The sequence below is a fragment of the Bombyx mori genome, chromosome 19 (assembly GCF_030269925.1).
Source record: "Bombyx mori chromosome 19, ASM3026992v2".
NCBI classification, from domain to species: domain Eukaryota; kingdom Metazoa; phylum Arthropoda; class Insecta; order Lepidoptera; family Bombycidae; genus Bombyx; species Bombyx mori.
The window spans coordinates 9,203,703-9,221,350 of record NC_085125.1 but is presented as its reverse complement, the minus strand read 5'-3'; the positions used below and the strand labels follow the sequence as shown (position 1 = coordinate 9,221,350).

The 17,648-nt window shown below is 36.7% G+C and overlaps 2 protein-coding genes across 7 annotated transcripts in view; one reads left to right on the top strand and one right to left on the bottom strand.

The window, feature by feature from the left end:
• LOC101735585 (semaphorin-1A) overlaps positions 1-17,648 on the bottom strand; it is a 502,867-nt gene that overhangs the window by 211,695 nt on the left and 273,524 nt on the right. The window lies entirely within an intron of this gene.
• Positions 1,748-2,746, top strand: LOC101735955 (cilia- and flagella-associated protein 20). The gene has a single exon (XM_062673840.1). It carries the CDS (start codon positions 1,810-1,812, stop codon positions 2,656-2,658), a length of 849 nt encoding a protein of 282 aa, XP_062529824.1. The 5' UTR covers positions 1,748-1,809; the 3' UTR covers positions 2,659-2,746.

Below are 17,648 nucleotides of genomic sequence, written 5' to 3'. Positions count from 1 at the left end.
TTATTAAACTTCTACCCGTCCAACTCATCGTGATGTTGGCATCTATTTTCAATGCCGCTATGGCGAACTGTATCTTTCCCGCGGTGTGGAAAGAAGCGGACGTTATCGGCATACATAAACCCGGTAAACCAAAAAATCATCCGACGAGCTACCGCCCGATTAGCCTCCTCATGTCTCTAGGCAAACTGTATGAGCGTCTGCTCTACAAACGCCTCAGAGACTTCGTCTCATCCAAGGGCATTCTCATCGATGAACAATTCGGATTCCGTACAAATCACTCATGCGTTCAACAGGTGCACCGCCTCACGGAGCACATTCTTGTGGGGCTTAATCGACCAAAACCGTTATACACGGGAGCTCTCTTCTTCGACGTCGCAAAAGCGTTCGACAAAGTCTGGCACAACGGTTTGATTTTCAAACTATTCAACATGGGTGTGCCGGATAGTCTCGTGCTCATCATACGGGACTTCTTGTCGAACCGCTCTTTTCGATATCGAGTCGAGGGAACCCGCTCCTCCCCACGACCTCTCACAGCTGGAGTCCCGCAAGGCTCTGTCCTCTCACCCCTCCTATTTAGCTTATTCGTTAACGATATTCCCCGGTCGCCGCCGACCCATTTAGCTTTATTCGCCGACGACACGACTGTTTACTATTCCAGTAGAAACAAGTCCCTAATCGCGAAGAAGCTTCAGAGCGCAGCCCTAGCCCTAGGACAGTGGTTCCGAAAATGGCGCATAGACATCAACCCAGCGAAAAGTACTGCGGTGCTCTTTCAGAGGGGAAGCTCCACACGGATTTCCTCCCGTATTAGGAGGAGGAATCTCACACCCCCGATTACTCTCTTTAGTCAATCCATACCCTGGGCCAGGAAGGTCAAGTACCTGGGCGTTACCCTGGATGCATCGGTGACATTCCGCCCGCATATAAAATCAGTCCGTGACCGTGCCGCGTTTATTCTCGGTAGACTCTACCCCATGATTTGTAAGCGGAGTAAAATGTCCCTTCGGAACAAGGTGACACTTTACAAAACTTGCATAAGGCCCGTCATGACTTACGCGAGTGTGGTGTTCGCTCACGCGGCCCGCACGCACATAGACACCCTTCAATCTCTACAATCCCGCTTTTGCAGGTTAGCCGTCGGAGCTCCGTGGTTCGTGAGGAACGTTGACCTACACGACGACCTGGGCCTCGAATCTATACAGAAATACATGAAGTCAGCGTCGGAACGGTATTTCGATAAGGCTATGCGTCATGATAATCGCCTTATCGTAGCTGCCGCTGACTACTCCCCGAATCCTGATCATGCAGGAGCCAGTCACCGTCGACGCCCTAGACACGTCCTTACGGATCCATCAGATCCAATAACCTTCGCACTAGACGCCTTCAGCTCTAGGAGCAGGCTTAGGGACCTCGGTAACCGTACTCGTCGAACTCGACAAAGAGTTCGCCGTGCAACCTAACCCATGAATCAGCTCGCTGAGTTTCTCGCCGGATCTTCTCAGCGGGTCGCGATTCCGATCCGGTAGTAGATTCATTCGCGAAGCAGCTGCTCTTGAGCTGTTAGGTCTCCTTCGGAGGCGCTCGGGTAGCTGTTAGCAAATCCCACCCCTCCTGGCTGAGCCTTTGCTCGCCCACCTGTCCTGGTGAAACTGGAAAGGCCTCCGGGCCAACAGTAATCCTTCAATCATAAAAAAAAAAAAAAAAAAAAAAACCTTTTTACAATAAATGTTTATGGTCTTACTATTATAACAAATGACAACGTCATAAGGATTTGATATTTCAAAACTATTAGCCCCACAGTTACGAAAAATGTTCAAAAACACTTACCAAAATGGATTGCTGTCAATATTCTACAGTTGCGGATCGAACCCTCTGGCTTTATGGGATATGGAAGTGAAAAATGGCCATATAAAAAGGCTGACTGATAATGAAGTGAATTCAGTAGTCTTGGAGATCGTGAGTACAAATGTAGCGACTACTTTCATAAGATGTCCAAGGAATGATCAAGTCTTAGGTATTAAATTACCATTTTTAGTCATGATAATCAAGAATTTAAAAAGGTACTTTTCATTTGAGATTACGATTTTAGATGACAAAAATATGAGAAGAAGGTTCCGAATCTCAAATTTTCAGTCGACAACTAAAATAAAACCTTTCTGTACCACCATGCCGATTGGCCTATCCGGAGGTTGGAATCAGATTCAATTTAATTTATCTGATTTTACAAGGAGAGCTTACGGAACTCAATTCCTAGAGACATTGCGAGTCCAAATTCATGCTAATGCAAGATTAAGAAGAATATACTTTAGTGAAAGGCTTTATACCGAAGAAGAATTACCACAAGATTATAAGCTGTATTTACCATTGGAAAGGAAGCAAAAAAAGGAAAAACCCGAAAAAAAGGAAAAAGAAGTTACTTCCAAGGTTCCTAAGCTTCGAACTGAGGTGCCCATTGAAAATAAAGTTGAGGCCATTCAAGAGGAAGTTCCGAGCAAACATAGTACTGCCGGAACAGTCACTCCTGCTGTTACAGAGGTAGGAGATGAGCAGCCAACAGATGCCCAGTTAACTGATGAAACTAATATCGTAGTCGCAGACGATAACCCACAAGAAGCTGAAGATGTCCTAGAAACAGAACCCCCAGTTGCAGAAGAATGATTATTTTTATTGTATTATTGTTTGTTAGTTCTGTTTAATTTTTGTGATTATGTACTTATATAAAATCGGTTATTGGAATATTATAAAATGAAGTTTGATTCAACCAACACGCTTGAGTATTTTTTTTCGGTAATATGTTTTTCATTACGTGCTTCAAATTTGTGGTGGTGATTGGTAATTGGTGATTCCTCTTAGTTCAGTAATATTTGAATAACTTCGCTTACCTGCAACAAAAAATGTATATTTGTTTAGTGATATCATAAATAATAGTTAAAGATTAATAACAATAGGTAGAACTCGGTTTTAAAATATTGTATTTTATTCCAATTTCTTATTGGGCTCTGGGTAATCATTATGAGATTAAAAAGCAGTAACTAAATTAATTTTAAATCACTCACTATGTAAAACTATGAACATTCTATGAAGTAACCGGGACTATTGTATGCTAAATTGAATATAAAACCGTAAAACGACTGTCAGGAGGCGAATTCCCAAAAAAATATCTCGGCGCGACCTTTACAACGAGAAAAATAAGGTCGAACTGGGTTTTAAATATGCAAACATTCATACGTACTGACCTTTTCCCGGTCTAAGTTTTCAACGAAATGAAATTGTGAGCAAAAGAAAAAGAACTGCAGAGAACTATTATGAAAGGAATCAGCGAAAGAGCAGCCTTTAATCATTTATGTATTACAGAATGAGAAACATTGAAATGTTATTCTGTTATCTTTATGTGTACGAAGTAAAAGTTACAAGAATAAAACATATTTACGAAGATAAGGATGATTTATGAAAATAATGATTTGCATAATATATGTACATATTATATTATTATATCGTTTTCATTTTTTTTGTACAAAGATAAAAGTTGCGTTTTTCCGTTTGTGACATATTTTTTTTGGGAAGCAAATACATTAATCACTTTAATGTAACAGTAATAGAAATATTTATTCGAAAAATAGGTATAAATTATAGGTATAAATAATTAAATTAGAAATCCTAACTTTTTTATTGCCCTTGTAGGCAGATGAGCATACGGCCCTTCTGATGGTGAGTGGTTACCGTTACCCATGGACATCAGCAATGCCAGGGCCAGAGCCAAGCCGCTGGAAAACTACTATACTAACTACTTATAGAAAGCTTAGCACAGTTCTCACTTATTGAGAATCTGGTTATTTGTATGCTACAACTATGTAAGACATTACTGAAGGAAGATGAGACTTTTGTTTTAGCGGCACTATATGTAATTCAAGGGCGGTTTATGCATGTTTTTATTCTTTGGCTTCGGGCATGTGTCGCGACGGGGTGACGGCAGTTGAGCGCCTTGTGGTGCAGGGCAGGTACAAGACCGCGCGTCAGTACACCGCTACAAGGTACCGACCAAATAAAGGCAGCTCTAAACGGTCCCGTCAACGAGTGCACAGGAAGAGCCGCGGCATGACAGGAATGGCAACGTCTTGTGGACCGCACCACCACCAGAAATCATGACTACGACCACTCTGCCAGGTGCAAACGGCTGAGAAGATTTTTTTTAAGCTTTTGCATAGCTTTTATCGTGGAGTTTGAGCGCGGCGACCGAATCAGGAAATTTCATAACGAAAATAAAACCTAACACCCCCCACTCCATCTACCATGTAGCTTGCGTTCAATACAATCACACGTTGCGCTTGTGTAGTGTTTATGAATAAGCACGCGGCGTGACGTGGCAGTGCATGCGCATCATGAAAAGTCTACCCATCTCTCTCTCGCGCGGTCTAGCTTATGAGCGTGAAGGGGACAGTCAATGTTTTGCTTTTGTTAATGTTTAGAAATATAACGTGTTCTTATTTTATTATTGTTTTAATATTAAATTATTATTGTCTAATTATAATTGCACAAGTTGATAAAAATGCTATGCAATAGCTTTACCGCGGCAGTCCCCGAGGCCCACACGTGTTTTTTTAAATTTCTAAAGTGACATTAGTTCAGACATTTAGTTCAGAAATAATGGGTAATTCTTAGTTATAACACATTATTAGTCCCTATACTAAGTTAAAACGTATAATATATATTGGATGTTGGTTACAAGTTATTAGTTACTCTTGATTTGTGTTTACATATGTTGGACATGTTACACTGTTTATATACACGACCTCGCAGTATATTCGCCAGCATAAACGTTGGCAATAAGTTACTATGGCGTGGCGAGCGATAAATCACGTAGCGACGTAACGGTTCATGTATGGTATAAGTTACGAGCGGATCAAATGTTGCTTTAACAAACTTTTTGAATGGTAGGCATTGTAACGACCAGTGTTGTGGATTTACAGTTGAAACTGTTAAGTTAGTAGATGCATTTTATTTGTCGATTTGGTTTATTGATTTTTTTGAGTTGTCCTATTTTTTGTTTTATCTACACAGTGTACTGTTATTTACTCTAATAATAAGTTTAAAAAATAATATCCTGAAAAGCACCCCACGCTTTTTTTACAATAAAATCATTTTTTCTTACACTAATTTTAATTAAAATTTATTAAAATTTATATTCTATTTTTTAATTGGATTTTCTATAAAAGCGTATTTTGTTAGTTTTTTTCAACTATTATTTATTTTTTATTTTTTAGTTGAAATTCAATTTTTTCAATATATTTTTTTCAATTTTTTATTTAATATTGAACTGTCATCGGTCCTTAATAAGTATACCAAATTTCGAGTTAATCCGACGTTTTGAAGGGGGTCAAAATTATGTTCAAAGATTCCGTTACAAACATACATACGGCTGAAGCTAATACATATAAAAGCGTATTAAATACATGTCCTATGACTATGTTTCGTTTTTTACGCATAAACATGTGAGCGAGTTCACAGCTCACTTGGTGTTTAGTAGTTACCGAAGCTCGTAGACCGGAAGGCAAAATCTCAGTTACTTTGTATTAGACTTTCCCACCTTTCGAATCGAAACGCATTATTGCTTTGCAGCAAAAATAGGCAGGGTGATATGTACCCGGGCACGCTCTTCCACCGCACCACTGGCACTTTACCATCATTAATGCACAAACTTTTTTTTTTTTTACCATACTACTAGTATCCATATGTATAATAACTTGAATTCCTCACCAATCTTTAATAACCCTCTTTCTTCTTTAGTTTAGTATGTATGTAACGGAAACTTTGATAAGCCATTTTCATCGACTTTGAAACGTTCGCTTAACTTGAAAATTTGCACACGCATCAAGGGCTGCGGGTAATAAATATGTATAATAATTTTAAACCTTCACTCTAATATCCTGAATAGTATTATGAGGATAAATAAGATGAAAATTAATTGTTAGTTCGATTGCTATATAAGCGCTTTTCATTTAGTTTTTAAACTAAATTTTATTACTAAATTAATAATTGTAATCAATATGTAGGTTTGAAGGGTGGAGCAGCCGTTGTAACTATACTTGAGGCCTTAGAACTTATATCTCAAGGTGGGTGGCGCATTTACGTTGTGGATGTCTATGGGCTCCAGTAACCACTTAACCTGGTGGGCTAAGTGCTCGTCCACCCACCTAAGCAATAAAAAATTAAAAGTAGCGGTATAGCAAAATTCAGGGTACATTTCTTTAACTTGAGACACCACTTAAACGCCTTAAAGAGCTGATGTAGTCGTCTTTGAAACAAGAACACCTCCATTTTCGGTTGCAGCTTAAGTTGCGTAGTTAATTTTGTCGTCATTATAATAATTCACTTCGCTTATAACTTTTTCCATATTCCAATAACGATGTGAAGCTATGCGAACAGTTCGCGTTGGCTTCGCGTAATATTAAAGCTTTAATTTACAGCTGCATTATTAAACCGACGCAAAAGATTGGTCATAAACAACCTCCAGCGTTGAAAATTTTCGTGAACGTTTTTAATTATTTTTTACTTTGCTTTCATTACAATTGAGTGTTGGTTAGTTTTGAGGGTTTGTCCCAATCGTTACTATTTTGTGCCATGCAAATCACTTTAAAATTTATGACTTCCTATATCCTATCCTTCCTTTGGTGGTAGGACCTCTTGTGAGTCCGCGCGGGTAGGTACCACCACCCTGCCTATTTCTGCCGTGAAGCAGTAATGCGTTTCGGTTTGAAGGGTGGGGCAGCCGTTGTAACTATACTGAGATCTTAGAACTTATATCTCAAGGTGGGTGGCGCATTTACGTCGTAGATGTCTATGGGCTCCAGTAACCACTTAACACCAGGTGGGCTGTGAGCTCGTCCATCCATCTAAGCAATAAAAAAAAAATAACTTAGTGTAAGACGCCCCCAGGCTCGGTGGAGTGACGATCTATACAAGGCAGCTGGCAAAATCTGGACGAGAGATGCCGAGGATAGTGCCCAGTGGCGTGGAATTGGGGAGGCCTATATCCATCAGTGGACTGCTATAGACTGTTGATGATGATGATGATGATGACAATCTTAAGATCCTGATATAATTTGAATAAAACTAAAACTAACCATAACACTATACAGTAGAAACAAACTTGTAGTAGATGATCTCAATAAATCTCTTATTCTCTTATCTCTCTAAAAATTACTGTATTTGGTGATATATTTCTTTAACTTGATATATGGTGGTGATTTATTAAAGGAAACTGAAAATCATGGCTAATTCAGAACAGGACCACGCTCTACGGTCATTATCGCAATCCGCAGACCAGAACATGAAAACAATTTGCCAGTAGGCGTGCTCCGGATGGTCTAGTCAGCTCACGGCGACTAATTTTTGAAGTCGTAAAATTTACGACAAAGGGAGAATAATCCGTTCGAAGTACGGGCCGAGATAAACGTGCCGGGGTTCCGGAATGAATACGGTCAGCGAAAAAACAAGAAAGGCTTTTTTTTTTTAAATTAGGAATAACGTGGCAATATCCGGTTGTTTTCTTTGTATCACGAAAATAGGTTAGGCTTTTTCGCGCGAATTGTGTGAGAGTATATCTGTTTTCGTTTTCATTTACTTCTTTTTCATATAGGTAGTGAGTGCATTTTATTGCTTTACGATGAGAAATATTTTTTTTTTATAATTTATAAAAAAGAAAGATAGCATTCAAAGTACTAAATTTGCTTCAATTAAAGTGGACAATGCACAATCATTATACTTGAAAATTAACATATAAATTCAAATAAATATTTTTATTTTTTATATTGAATGTTGTTTGCTGACGCTCCTGTGACACTTGCCTAAATTAAAGGAACGACCGCCATACTTGCAGATGCAGATTCAATTAGGTCGGAACAATAAGCGTACAGTGTCTTAACAATTGTCTTTGAGAAATATTTTTATTTAAGTTATTGTGGAAAAATTTAGAACAAAAGAGTAGGAAAAGAGGTAGACGATATAAAAATAAATATATGTAGATATTTCTTAGAAATATACGTTTTTATTTTTTTATTGCTTAGGAAGGTAGACGACCTCACAGCCCACCTGTTGTTAAGTGGTTACTGGAGCCCATAGACATCTACAACGTAAATGCCGTCACCCACCTTGAGATTTGAGTTCTAAGTTCTCAGCACAGTTACAACGGCTGCCCCACCCTTCAAGCCGAAACGCATTACTGCTTCACGGCACAAATAGGCAGGGTGGTGGTACCTACCCGCGCGGACTTACAAGAGGTACTACCACCAGTAAAATATTCGACATTTTTCCAGTAAATAAAGTTGCTTGAAATCATAAAAAAATAATACCGCTTAAATCAGAACCGCCGAAGGATGAGCGATACCGTTCACAATATTTCATGTTTAAACACAACTACGGCATTATCTTTGCGTTACGTACGTAGGCTTCTGTGATTTTTGGCGCCCTACGGGACGGTCATAATTTAAAGGATGCGGCTGCTTCGCACTGATAAACGCGACTATCGGTTATTTACTGACCACACGCGAACTTTACTGCCTGTCGATATTGTCGTAGTGAAGGGAGCCGCGTCATTATAAACAGTACAAGCTTTATTTTCTGCAAGTTATAGGCCTGTTTATGTAGCGCGATTTATCATTCGATTCTTTAATTCTATAAATATATTGAGCTACTAGTTGACCCGGCAGACTTCGTAGTGCCTCAATCGATAAATAAGAGACCTAAACTTGTGTATAAAATAAACTCAATACAAACAAAAGGAATCCGTCCGACGGGGGACACATCAAAGGAAAAACAAAATTGTTATTTTTATTTAATTCCGAGCATTTTCATATTTATCTACCTTTTAAACCTTCTCTCGATTTCCACAAGTAATTCAAGACCAAAATTAGCGAAATCGGTTCAGCCGTTCTCGAGTTTTATCGAGACTAACGAACAGCAATTCATTTTTATATATATAGATTATTGAAGATTCATTACAAGCTTATTTAAAAATACAATTCATTTTCATTTTACGATTGTACTCAAATATCAAACATGCAAATCTATGTAGTTTATGAGATTGTACGTAAACAAGTGGCTTTTGTTCTCTATTTCTCAGTCCGATTGTAATGAAATATAATATGTGTAATAGGATCAACTCACATGAGTGCAACCTAAACTAATTAAACTCCTCTCTCTTCCTTCATATGCATTAGACAGAGACAGCGTCTGTGTGCTGTCAGCTGTTATAAATACCGTTCTTAATGCAACAAATGGAGACTATTAAATGGAAATTATAGTGTAGCGTAAAAATACTGAGTCGGTTTATTTACTTGAAAATGTATCTGTGAATTATGATAAAAATGATCGTCTAAAGACTTTAGAAGTTATATCAGTAGCAAGTCTATTTGTTAGCAGCTAAACGTGGTAATTCAGAATATTCTAGTGCATCATCTTGAATTACCCAGAGTATTTATTACCCGGGGTAATTATTGCTAGTTCTAATCGTGTTTATTATTTAATATAAATATTTATTCTAATCTAATTGCAATACTATAATATATATAAGAAAACTAGCAGACACGGCCACACGTAGCTGTGGCTAAGGTTTTTGTTTCTAAATAACACGCGGCCCGCTATGCTTATATCAAAAATTGACAAATAACAATAATTGAATTTCACTGTATTGCGTTTACTACGAAATAAGTTTCACTTATACTTTAGCCTCAGCAACATGTGGTGTTTATGCCATTAAATTGTAGCTTATGGGAAACGTTGGTATTTTTAACACAGCGCCATCTATGAGATATTAATGTCAGACAGTATTACAATTGTCTGTAAAAATTGATTTAAGGCGCCATCTGTTTTAGACTTATGAAACTTACAATTAATAACAAAAATCAAAAGAAGAAATATTTTATTGTTAATTAATAAATATTGCGACAATTAATCGAAATAAAAACTATCCTATCTCTCAAGTTGGATCGAACTGCACATGGTGTGCGAATTTTATTATAATCGGTTAAGTGGTTTAGGGGTCCATTGAGGACAAACATTGTGACACGAGATTTATATATATAAGAAAATAATACAACCGTTAAAATCTCTTCAATAACAATATCCCTTGACGAATTATTCAATTAACACACGACACATAAACATGTATCAGAAACTCCATTTGTACAAAACACTATTTCATACCAACAGAACATTTCAATTTTAATTTCCTAAACGTCGCGTAGTTAGGTTATTTATTACATATTGTTTGTTGTCGCCCCTAATTTTGAAACAGAAAATATGTATAGTAATAATGCATAAACGTTATAGATATGCGTACTTTGGCATTAAAAGGACTAATATATATATATTTTTTTATTGAATCTGACATTTGTCACGCTCACGCCTTTGTGGTGAGAGAGCTTTAACTATGAATGTGGAAGGCTCTAGAGGAAGAGATAGACCTAAGAAGAAATGGATGGATTGCGTGAAAGACGATATGTCTAAGAAGGGAGTGAGTGAAGAAATTGTATATGATAGAGGAGTATGGAAGGAGAAAACATGTTGCGCCAACCCCAAGTGACTTGAAGAAGGGCGGGAGAATGATGATGATGACGTGCTTGTACATACATAAGCCCTAGATTCGTGATTTAGAGATTAGAGATTCGTGCTCACCGCCTATCTGGTGTGGAGATGTCACCAGCGCATAGTGTATGTATTTTAATTTTCACTTGGTGTTAAGAGGTTCCCTGAGCATCACAATTTGAATGCCACCACTCATCCCGAGACACGACTTAATTAGAAAAAAACATTACCTGCCTGTGGGATTCGAACACCGGCACGATCGCATCACTCGATACAAGTACACCAGCCATCTTATCGTTTAGGCCCCGATGCCTTGTGTGTTAACGAACAATTTCAATGTTTATCTTGTTTAGATCCTTTTAGACTATATTTACTGACATCCCACATAAATCTCATATCTGTTAAGATCGCTATTATCTTCCCGAGTGTCAGTAGACTTTGAAATTTTTATTTGATTAGTGCTGTGTTATCATTCGGAAGGAAAATTTTCCACCGAGTAGGTGATATTGCTCGGTAGACCGACGGTCCAAATGTTGTTGTTCGGAACTTGTATATATGCAATCTTATCTTGAAAACGTCGTAAGCGATATTCAGGCATCTGTCAAATATCTTGTGTTCTGTGATGGCTACCGGCAATAAGTTACATTTCTAAATAAAAAAAAATACATATTATGTATCAAAATTGATCCTTGATTAATATTATAGTAATTTTCTCCGAGATGTTGTAATGTGGCTATAAATTGGATATTTTTGAGAATGAATTGTATTTTTTAACCCTTTGAGCGCGAACCATCGATAGATGGACTCTCAATTCATGCGTATAAAGTACGGGGCATCGGAATACCGACTAATCGCGCAGTTTGATTATAGGTACATATTAGGTATCGACCTGTACGGACGGTTCTTAGCGCGCCCATATATAGCCTTTTAAAAGAGTTAATAATATTTATAGATAACCATATTAAATTAATTTGACGTGAATTTAGGATTGATTTTTGTATTTTTTTAAGCTTTACAAGCTACTTTTTTTCAAAAATCCTTTGCAATTACTGCAAAAAAATTTGAAATTAAGCTCAGCACTAAAAGGGTTAAGGTAATTAGTTTATGTAGTCGTTAATAGAGGACGTGATCCATCGCGCTAACGAGATGTCGTAGCAAGATATATAGCTATCGAAAGAATCTTTTTTACACTAAGTACATACTATTGATAATTAGATCCTTGTTGTCGTAATTATAAAAAAATTATGACGACACGTAAGATTTATATTAAATATTAGTATAAGTGTTCAGTTTTATTATTACTTAGTATAGTATGTATTAATATTTTTTAGAGTTAATTAAATATTGTTATTTTTATAATCGTTGGTAAATTATTCTGTTATTTCGATAACGATTAATAATCCTGTAATCGACTAAATGGCAATTTAAATTTAGAGCGGGTAACACTGAATTGAGTTTCGCTTGTCATGGCAAGCATAGAGAATAGACTTAGCATGATGGCGACCAAATGTTAAGTCATTCATTCTCTTGCTGACTTCGGTCGCACGTGATAGTCATTTTCAAACCCATTGGCACTAAATCACTTATAATTATTTTAATTGATCGAATAATTTAACAGTCTGTTTGATTAAAATGGTAATGCAGTGCAGTATTCATAGTACAACGTTTCCTGAAGTTCAACGCCCACTATGGATTTCTTTGCTGACACACAAAAAAAGAATCATACGCGATACCCAAGCTCCCGATGCCCCGATAAGTATTTTTATTTTTTTATTGCTTAGATGGATGGACGAGCTCACGGCCCACCTGGTGTTAAGTGGTTACTGGAGCCCATAGACATCTACAACGTAAATGCGCCACCCACCTCGAGATATAAGTTCTAAGATCTCAGTATAGTTACAACGGCTACCCCACCCTTCGAACCGAAACGCATTACTGCTTCACGGCGGAAATAGGCAGGGTGGTGGTACCTACCCGTGCGGACTCCCAAGAGGTCCTACCACCAGTGACGAATGAAATTGTAGGTGAAGTTGAGGATTAATGCCTAGGTACGCGAATATGTCCATGTAAATGTATGAAAGATTAAGAAATTTGACTTTTTAAATACATACATAATTACAATTCGGTTTAATCACAGTTAATGCAAACAAACAACTGTTTTGCTGCATCCAATCTTTTGCTGGTCATTTTTACGTATTTTATTAATTGCCGCTGCACACAATGCTGCAGAGTACACGAGGGCACGTAACGTCCGCTGAATATTCATAATTAGAGATTGTATCGCTTAATAAACACCCTGTATAGCAGTCCGCTCACGTGTCGCTAATGATCAGGACAGTATTAATTAAAAGAATTTTAATTGTGCCCCGACTCTGCCCTATTATAGTTCGCTTAGTACTTTATATTAGGATTAATAATGGTTTGCAATTTCTTCAATTTCGTGTAGAAATTTACATACGTAGACGCGTATGTTCTACGATTTCTGCTACGACCTGCTACGACAATGGTTATTGAAGGTGTAAATTTCAGAAATTATTTATCTTTTATTCTCATAATGAACCTTTATTGAAGTTCTGAGTAGTTTTCGATAGTGATGAAAGAGTTGAACATTTATCATGGAACGTGATTATTTTTTTTGGTTATGTTCATTCGATCTTATTTTCGAAGCTGTCATTAACTTTTGTGTCCATGTTTTTCATGATACCTACATTTAATTCAGTAATGCATTATTAAGTTGACACGCACATGAGCATTGATCGTGAACACGTTATATGTATGTTACTTAATAACGAATAAACAATGTTACGCGAAGCTGACAGTTTAATTTCGCGAGTGAATTGTTCCAATGAACGAAGCCGACGCAGATCGGTCAACGGGGTTAATGACCCGTTGACGTTTTGTCAAATTACGCGGGGTTCTAACTTCTGTTACATTTTATGATGTATTGTCATGAGCTTGATAGCCGTTTTTGTTCCAATTATGTACGTTGATTAAATTTATTGTTGTGATAAATACGAGTATACACATACTTCCTGAATTAGTTTTAATTTTAAAATATCATTTGTGACTTTTTTTTTTCTTGCACAGATCTAATTCACTGCAAACAAATCTCACCTAGCATAGATAAAATAAATGCAATGAAAATAACATGGGATTGTTTTTCCACACGACACCGTGAAAATCACAAGGGTCATTGCGTGGTTGATAACATTAGTACGGGTCTAGTTTCCTTAAAAACATACATAAATCACCGGTCTACGTACCCTGACTAATTACGGTTTAATTTAGAGAAACAAAGAGCAAACCGGGGCACTACTGGGAATGGGAAAGTTCGCCTGATAAATACCCTAAATGTGTGTCGCAAGCGAAAAGGGTACGGCCCAGCGGAAGTTTTTATATCGAACCTCGTGTGGCCTTTTCAGGATAGAAGTTATAAGTGCCCTAGTTATTGTTTCCGAACCTACACGCATTTCATGATTATTATTTAGTTTTTACATGTTCGGAATTGGTTTTTAAACTTATGTGAATTTTGAAGCGTTTGTCTTGATTTCGTAAAAATTATATACAAATTTAATCTGATTCTGATTACAAGTTGATAATCTTTTAGTTTGTGGATTCTCCTGATATTATTGAATGTTTCATCCACCTGGAGGCGTGAGAGCGAATTGTTAATTTTATAGCATAGCGGCTACACCGTTCAATTCGGAACGCATTGCTCCTTTACGGCAGAAATATCAGCCCGTCAATATACCCTACTACTAGTAAATAATATAATCATAATTTTCAATCATTAATGCACGAAGTCCATAAATATACATACTTCACGAAACAATCATATATATTAGATTAGTCATACTGCTCTCTACTTTGAAAATAGCTCTCGAAAAATCTTCGAAAAATAATAGCTAAAAACGTATAATACAAGTTATTCTCTAGACCGCAAAAAAGCAAATACGATGTATCATATTTGATATAAAACAACATTAAGAAGAGTGACAGGATAATGTTAATATTTAGCGAGTGTGTATTTTCTTTTGTATAAAAATAAGCCCATTAAAATTTATTTGTATTTTATGTCTTATTTTGTCTTCGAATACTGTTCATTTTGGATTAATAAAACCACGTTAGTAATAAGATAAAAAATATATAATTGTAATAAATAGTATGAAGTAGAGATTTTTATCGGAAAGAACAACCTCTATATTTACAAATGAATTTCGATAATTTTTTAAATTTCATTAAATCCGTGTAATAAAATGATAAAATTTAACAAATATTTTGAACAATCACATTAGTTAAATAAAACATACTAAGGAGGGATCAAGAGAAACCGTCAATCAAACGAACTTGAGTAACGATAATTGAAAAAGTTAACAATTTCTGGCTACCTACCTATACAGACGATCAGAAAACGCGAATTATTAAACCAATTAAAAGTTCCCAAAGTCGGCAACATTAACTAAATTAACGCACAACAAATTCCCAGTAAAAGTTATACAAACAATCCTTTGCCGTCTGATTTTATTTGTGAACGACCATTCTGCATACGGTTCGCTATGACTTTTACAGCTTCGTTGATGGTAAAGTTATTAGGCCACGAAAACATCGATTTATACTAAAGTTTTGAAATAAAACCAACGTTGTTTTCAATTTTTACTTTTCTTAAAGACTGTCAATAGTGAAGCATTTTATAGGCAATTTGAATATTTAGTTACTTATAAATATATGTAAATTCACGCATATTTTATTGTTACATAATTTGATATACTAATAATGAGGTGTGATAGGCTTATACTTCACAGTTTTCGCGGTCACGGTCAATCGCGTTTTGTTTTTAAATATTCTAAAGGCTTAATAATATAACCTAATCCTAAGTACTTAACAAAATCGTATTTTCTTCGGTTTTTGAGAGTTACAGACATAACTAAAACTACTTTTACGGCTTAGTCTAGTATAGTGTTGTGGTTATTGTATTATCATCATCGAAGTCTTTTTTTTTTATTGCCCTTCTAGGCAGACCAGTATACGGCTTACCTGATGGTGAGTGGTTACCGTCGCCCATGGACTTCAGCAATGCCAGGGGCAGAGCCAAGCCGCTGCCTATCGAAAGTCTTGAAGTATTTTGAAAGATACTCATTTTTTATTTTCAATTTTTGATTTTAACGAAATCATGAGATTAGATACTTTATACCTTATTAAATTAAATTAACTATATTATATTAAATTCATTAATTAAGTTAATTTTTTTTTCCTAAACACACATATTTACATTCATAATACTAAGAGTGAGTTTATCAAAATTCCGAAAAAAATGCGCGCGCCTTATGAGTCATGTGAGAACCGTGCGTGAAAAAACGTTTTTAATTAATACAAAGCCTCGAAATTTAGGTCAGAGGCTGAATGTTTGGCATTCATTCATGCTCATAACATCAACGAAAATGGCTTTCCGTACATTTTTTTTTTAAACACAGCTTCCTACAAGTAGGGCGTACACGTAACCCTTTTATGAATTTTTAAATTATTTCGTTTGTGAATATACAGATCGTGTTTCCAGCAGCTTAGATTACATGTATTATTGCCGCTAGTGTGAGCCTGTTCGTATAAAATATTCAGTCCAGCACGATCCCTTGTCGTTTGAATATGAAACTTATAACCAACGAGCTTAGGTATGAAATCGCTAAATACGGTAGCCAACTCATTTTCCGCCGACATTGAATATTCTGCTATGTTTGAAGAAAAAACAAAGTGTTAAATTGCGTGGGGAGTCGCCTTTGAGCGATGATCGTTCAGAGGAATTTGATCCGTATTTCGGTGTTTTTATGGAGTGTTATTGTTTGGAAGTGTCGCGTTGTTGAACGTGGAAAGGGTAGCCGGTTCCTGTTACAGGAGACATGTAGAGGATGTGGGTCAAGTGGTAGATGACAAAAGTGTGAGTAGCGATGTGCCGCGTCTTGAGTTCGTTTACGCTGTTTCACTCGGCTCGGCTCTGAGGACGTTTTGTTTGCACTGTGTTACATTCCTATTTACTAGGTTCAAATTAGATTTGCAGCAGCCTTATCACGCGTTTGCATGTTATAATTAATGACGTTGTTCTAATCGTATCCATGACGCTCTTGTGAACAGAAAACGAGGAAGCTGCGTGGTGGAATTCGCTTTATGGGTTCTGACAATGACTTAATACCAGGTGAGTCATGAGCACGATCCTTCTATATAAGAATATAGATTTTTTTATCTTTTTTATTGCTTATTGCTTGGATGAGTGGACGAGATCACAGCCCACCTGATGTTAAGTGGTTACTGGAGCCCATAGACATCTACAACGTAAATGTGCCACTCACCTTGAGATATAAGTTCTAAGGTCTCAAGTATAGTTACTACGGCTGCCCCACCCTTCAAACCGAAACGCATTACTGCGGCAGAAATAGGCAGGGTGGTGGTACCTACCCGTGCGGACTTACAAGAGGTCCTACCACCATTACTTTAAGATTTACTTGATTAAGTGGTTAACCGGACCCCATAGACATCCACAGCGTAAAGACGCCATAGATATGAGTTCTAAGGTCTCAGTATAGTTACAACGGCTGCCCCGCCCTTCAAACAGTTTTTAATTTAGTTTTTAATTGTTACTGGTCACCGTCACGAATGGAAATTATCAATTCCAGAGTTCGCTATCTCAAAGTAAGATTAATATTGTGATTTCTATGGGCTTAGGTGATCACTTAGCATAACGTGAGCATCTCGTCTACCAGTTTTATCTAACAGTGAAAGTAAATTTAAGGACATTTACAAATACTAGAGGTCCCGCAGTAGTCGAAATTCGACTATAATTAATTGGAATTGTAAGTTTGTACACTATTATGATTGTATTTTATACTTCTATAATCACAAATTTCGCCAAGACTACACTATAAAAATATTAACAAAGACAAACAATATTTAATCTATTCTCAATTTGACAGCAGACGTCAAGAACAAAAGTTTGACAATAAATAGTATGCATGCGCGTGTGCGTCAAATACATGGTATGTAGTGTGTGTAATGTTTTCTTTATTGATTTAATGTATCTT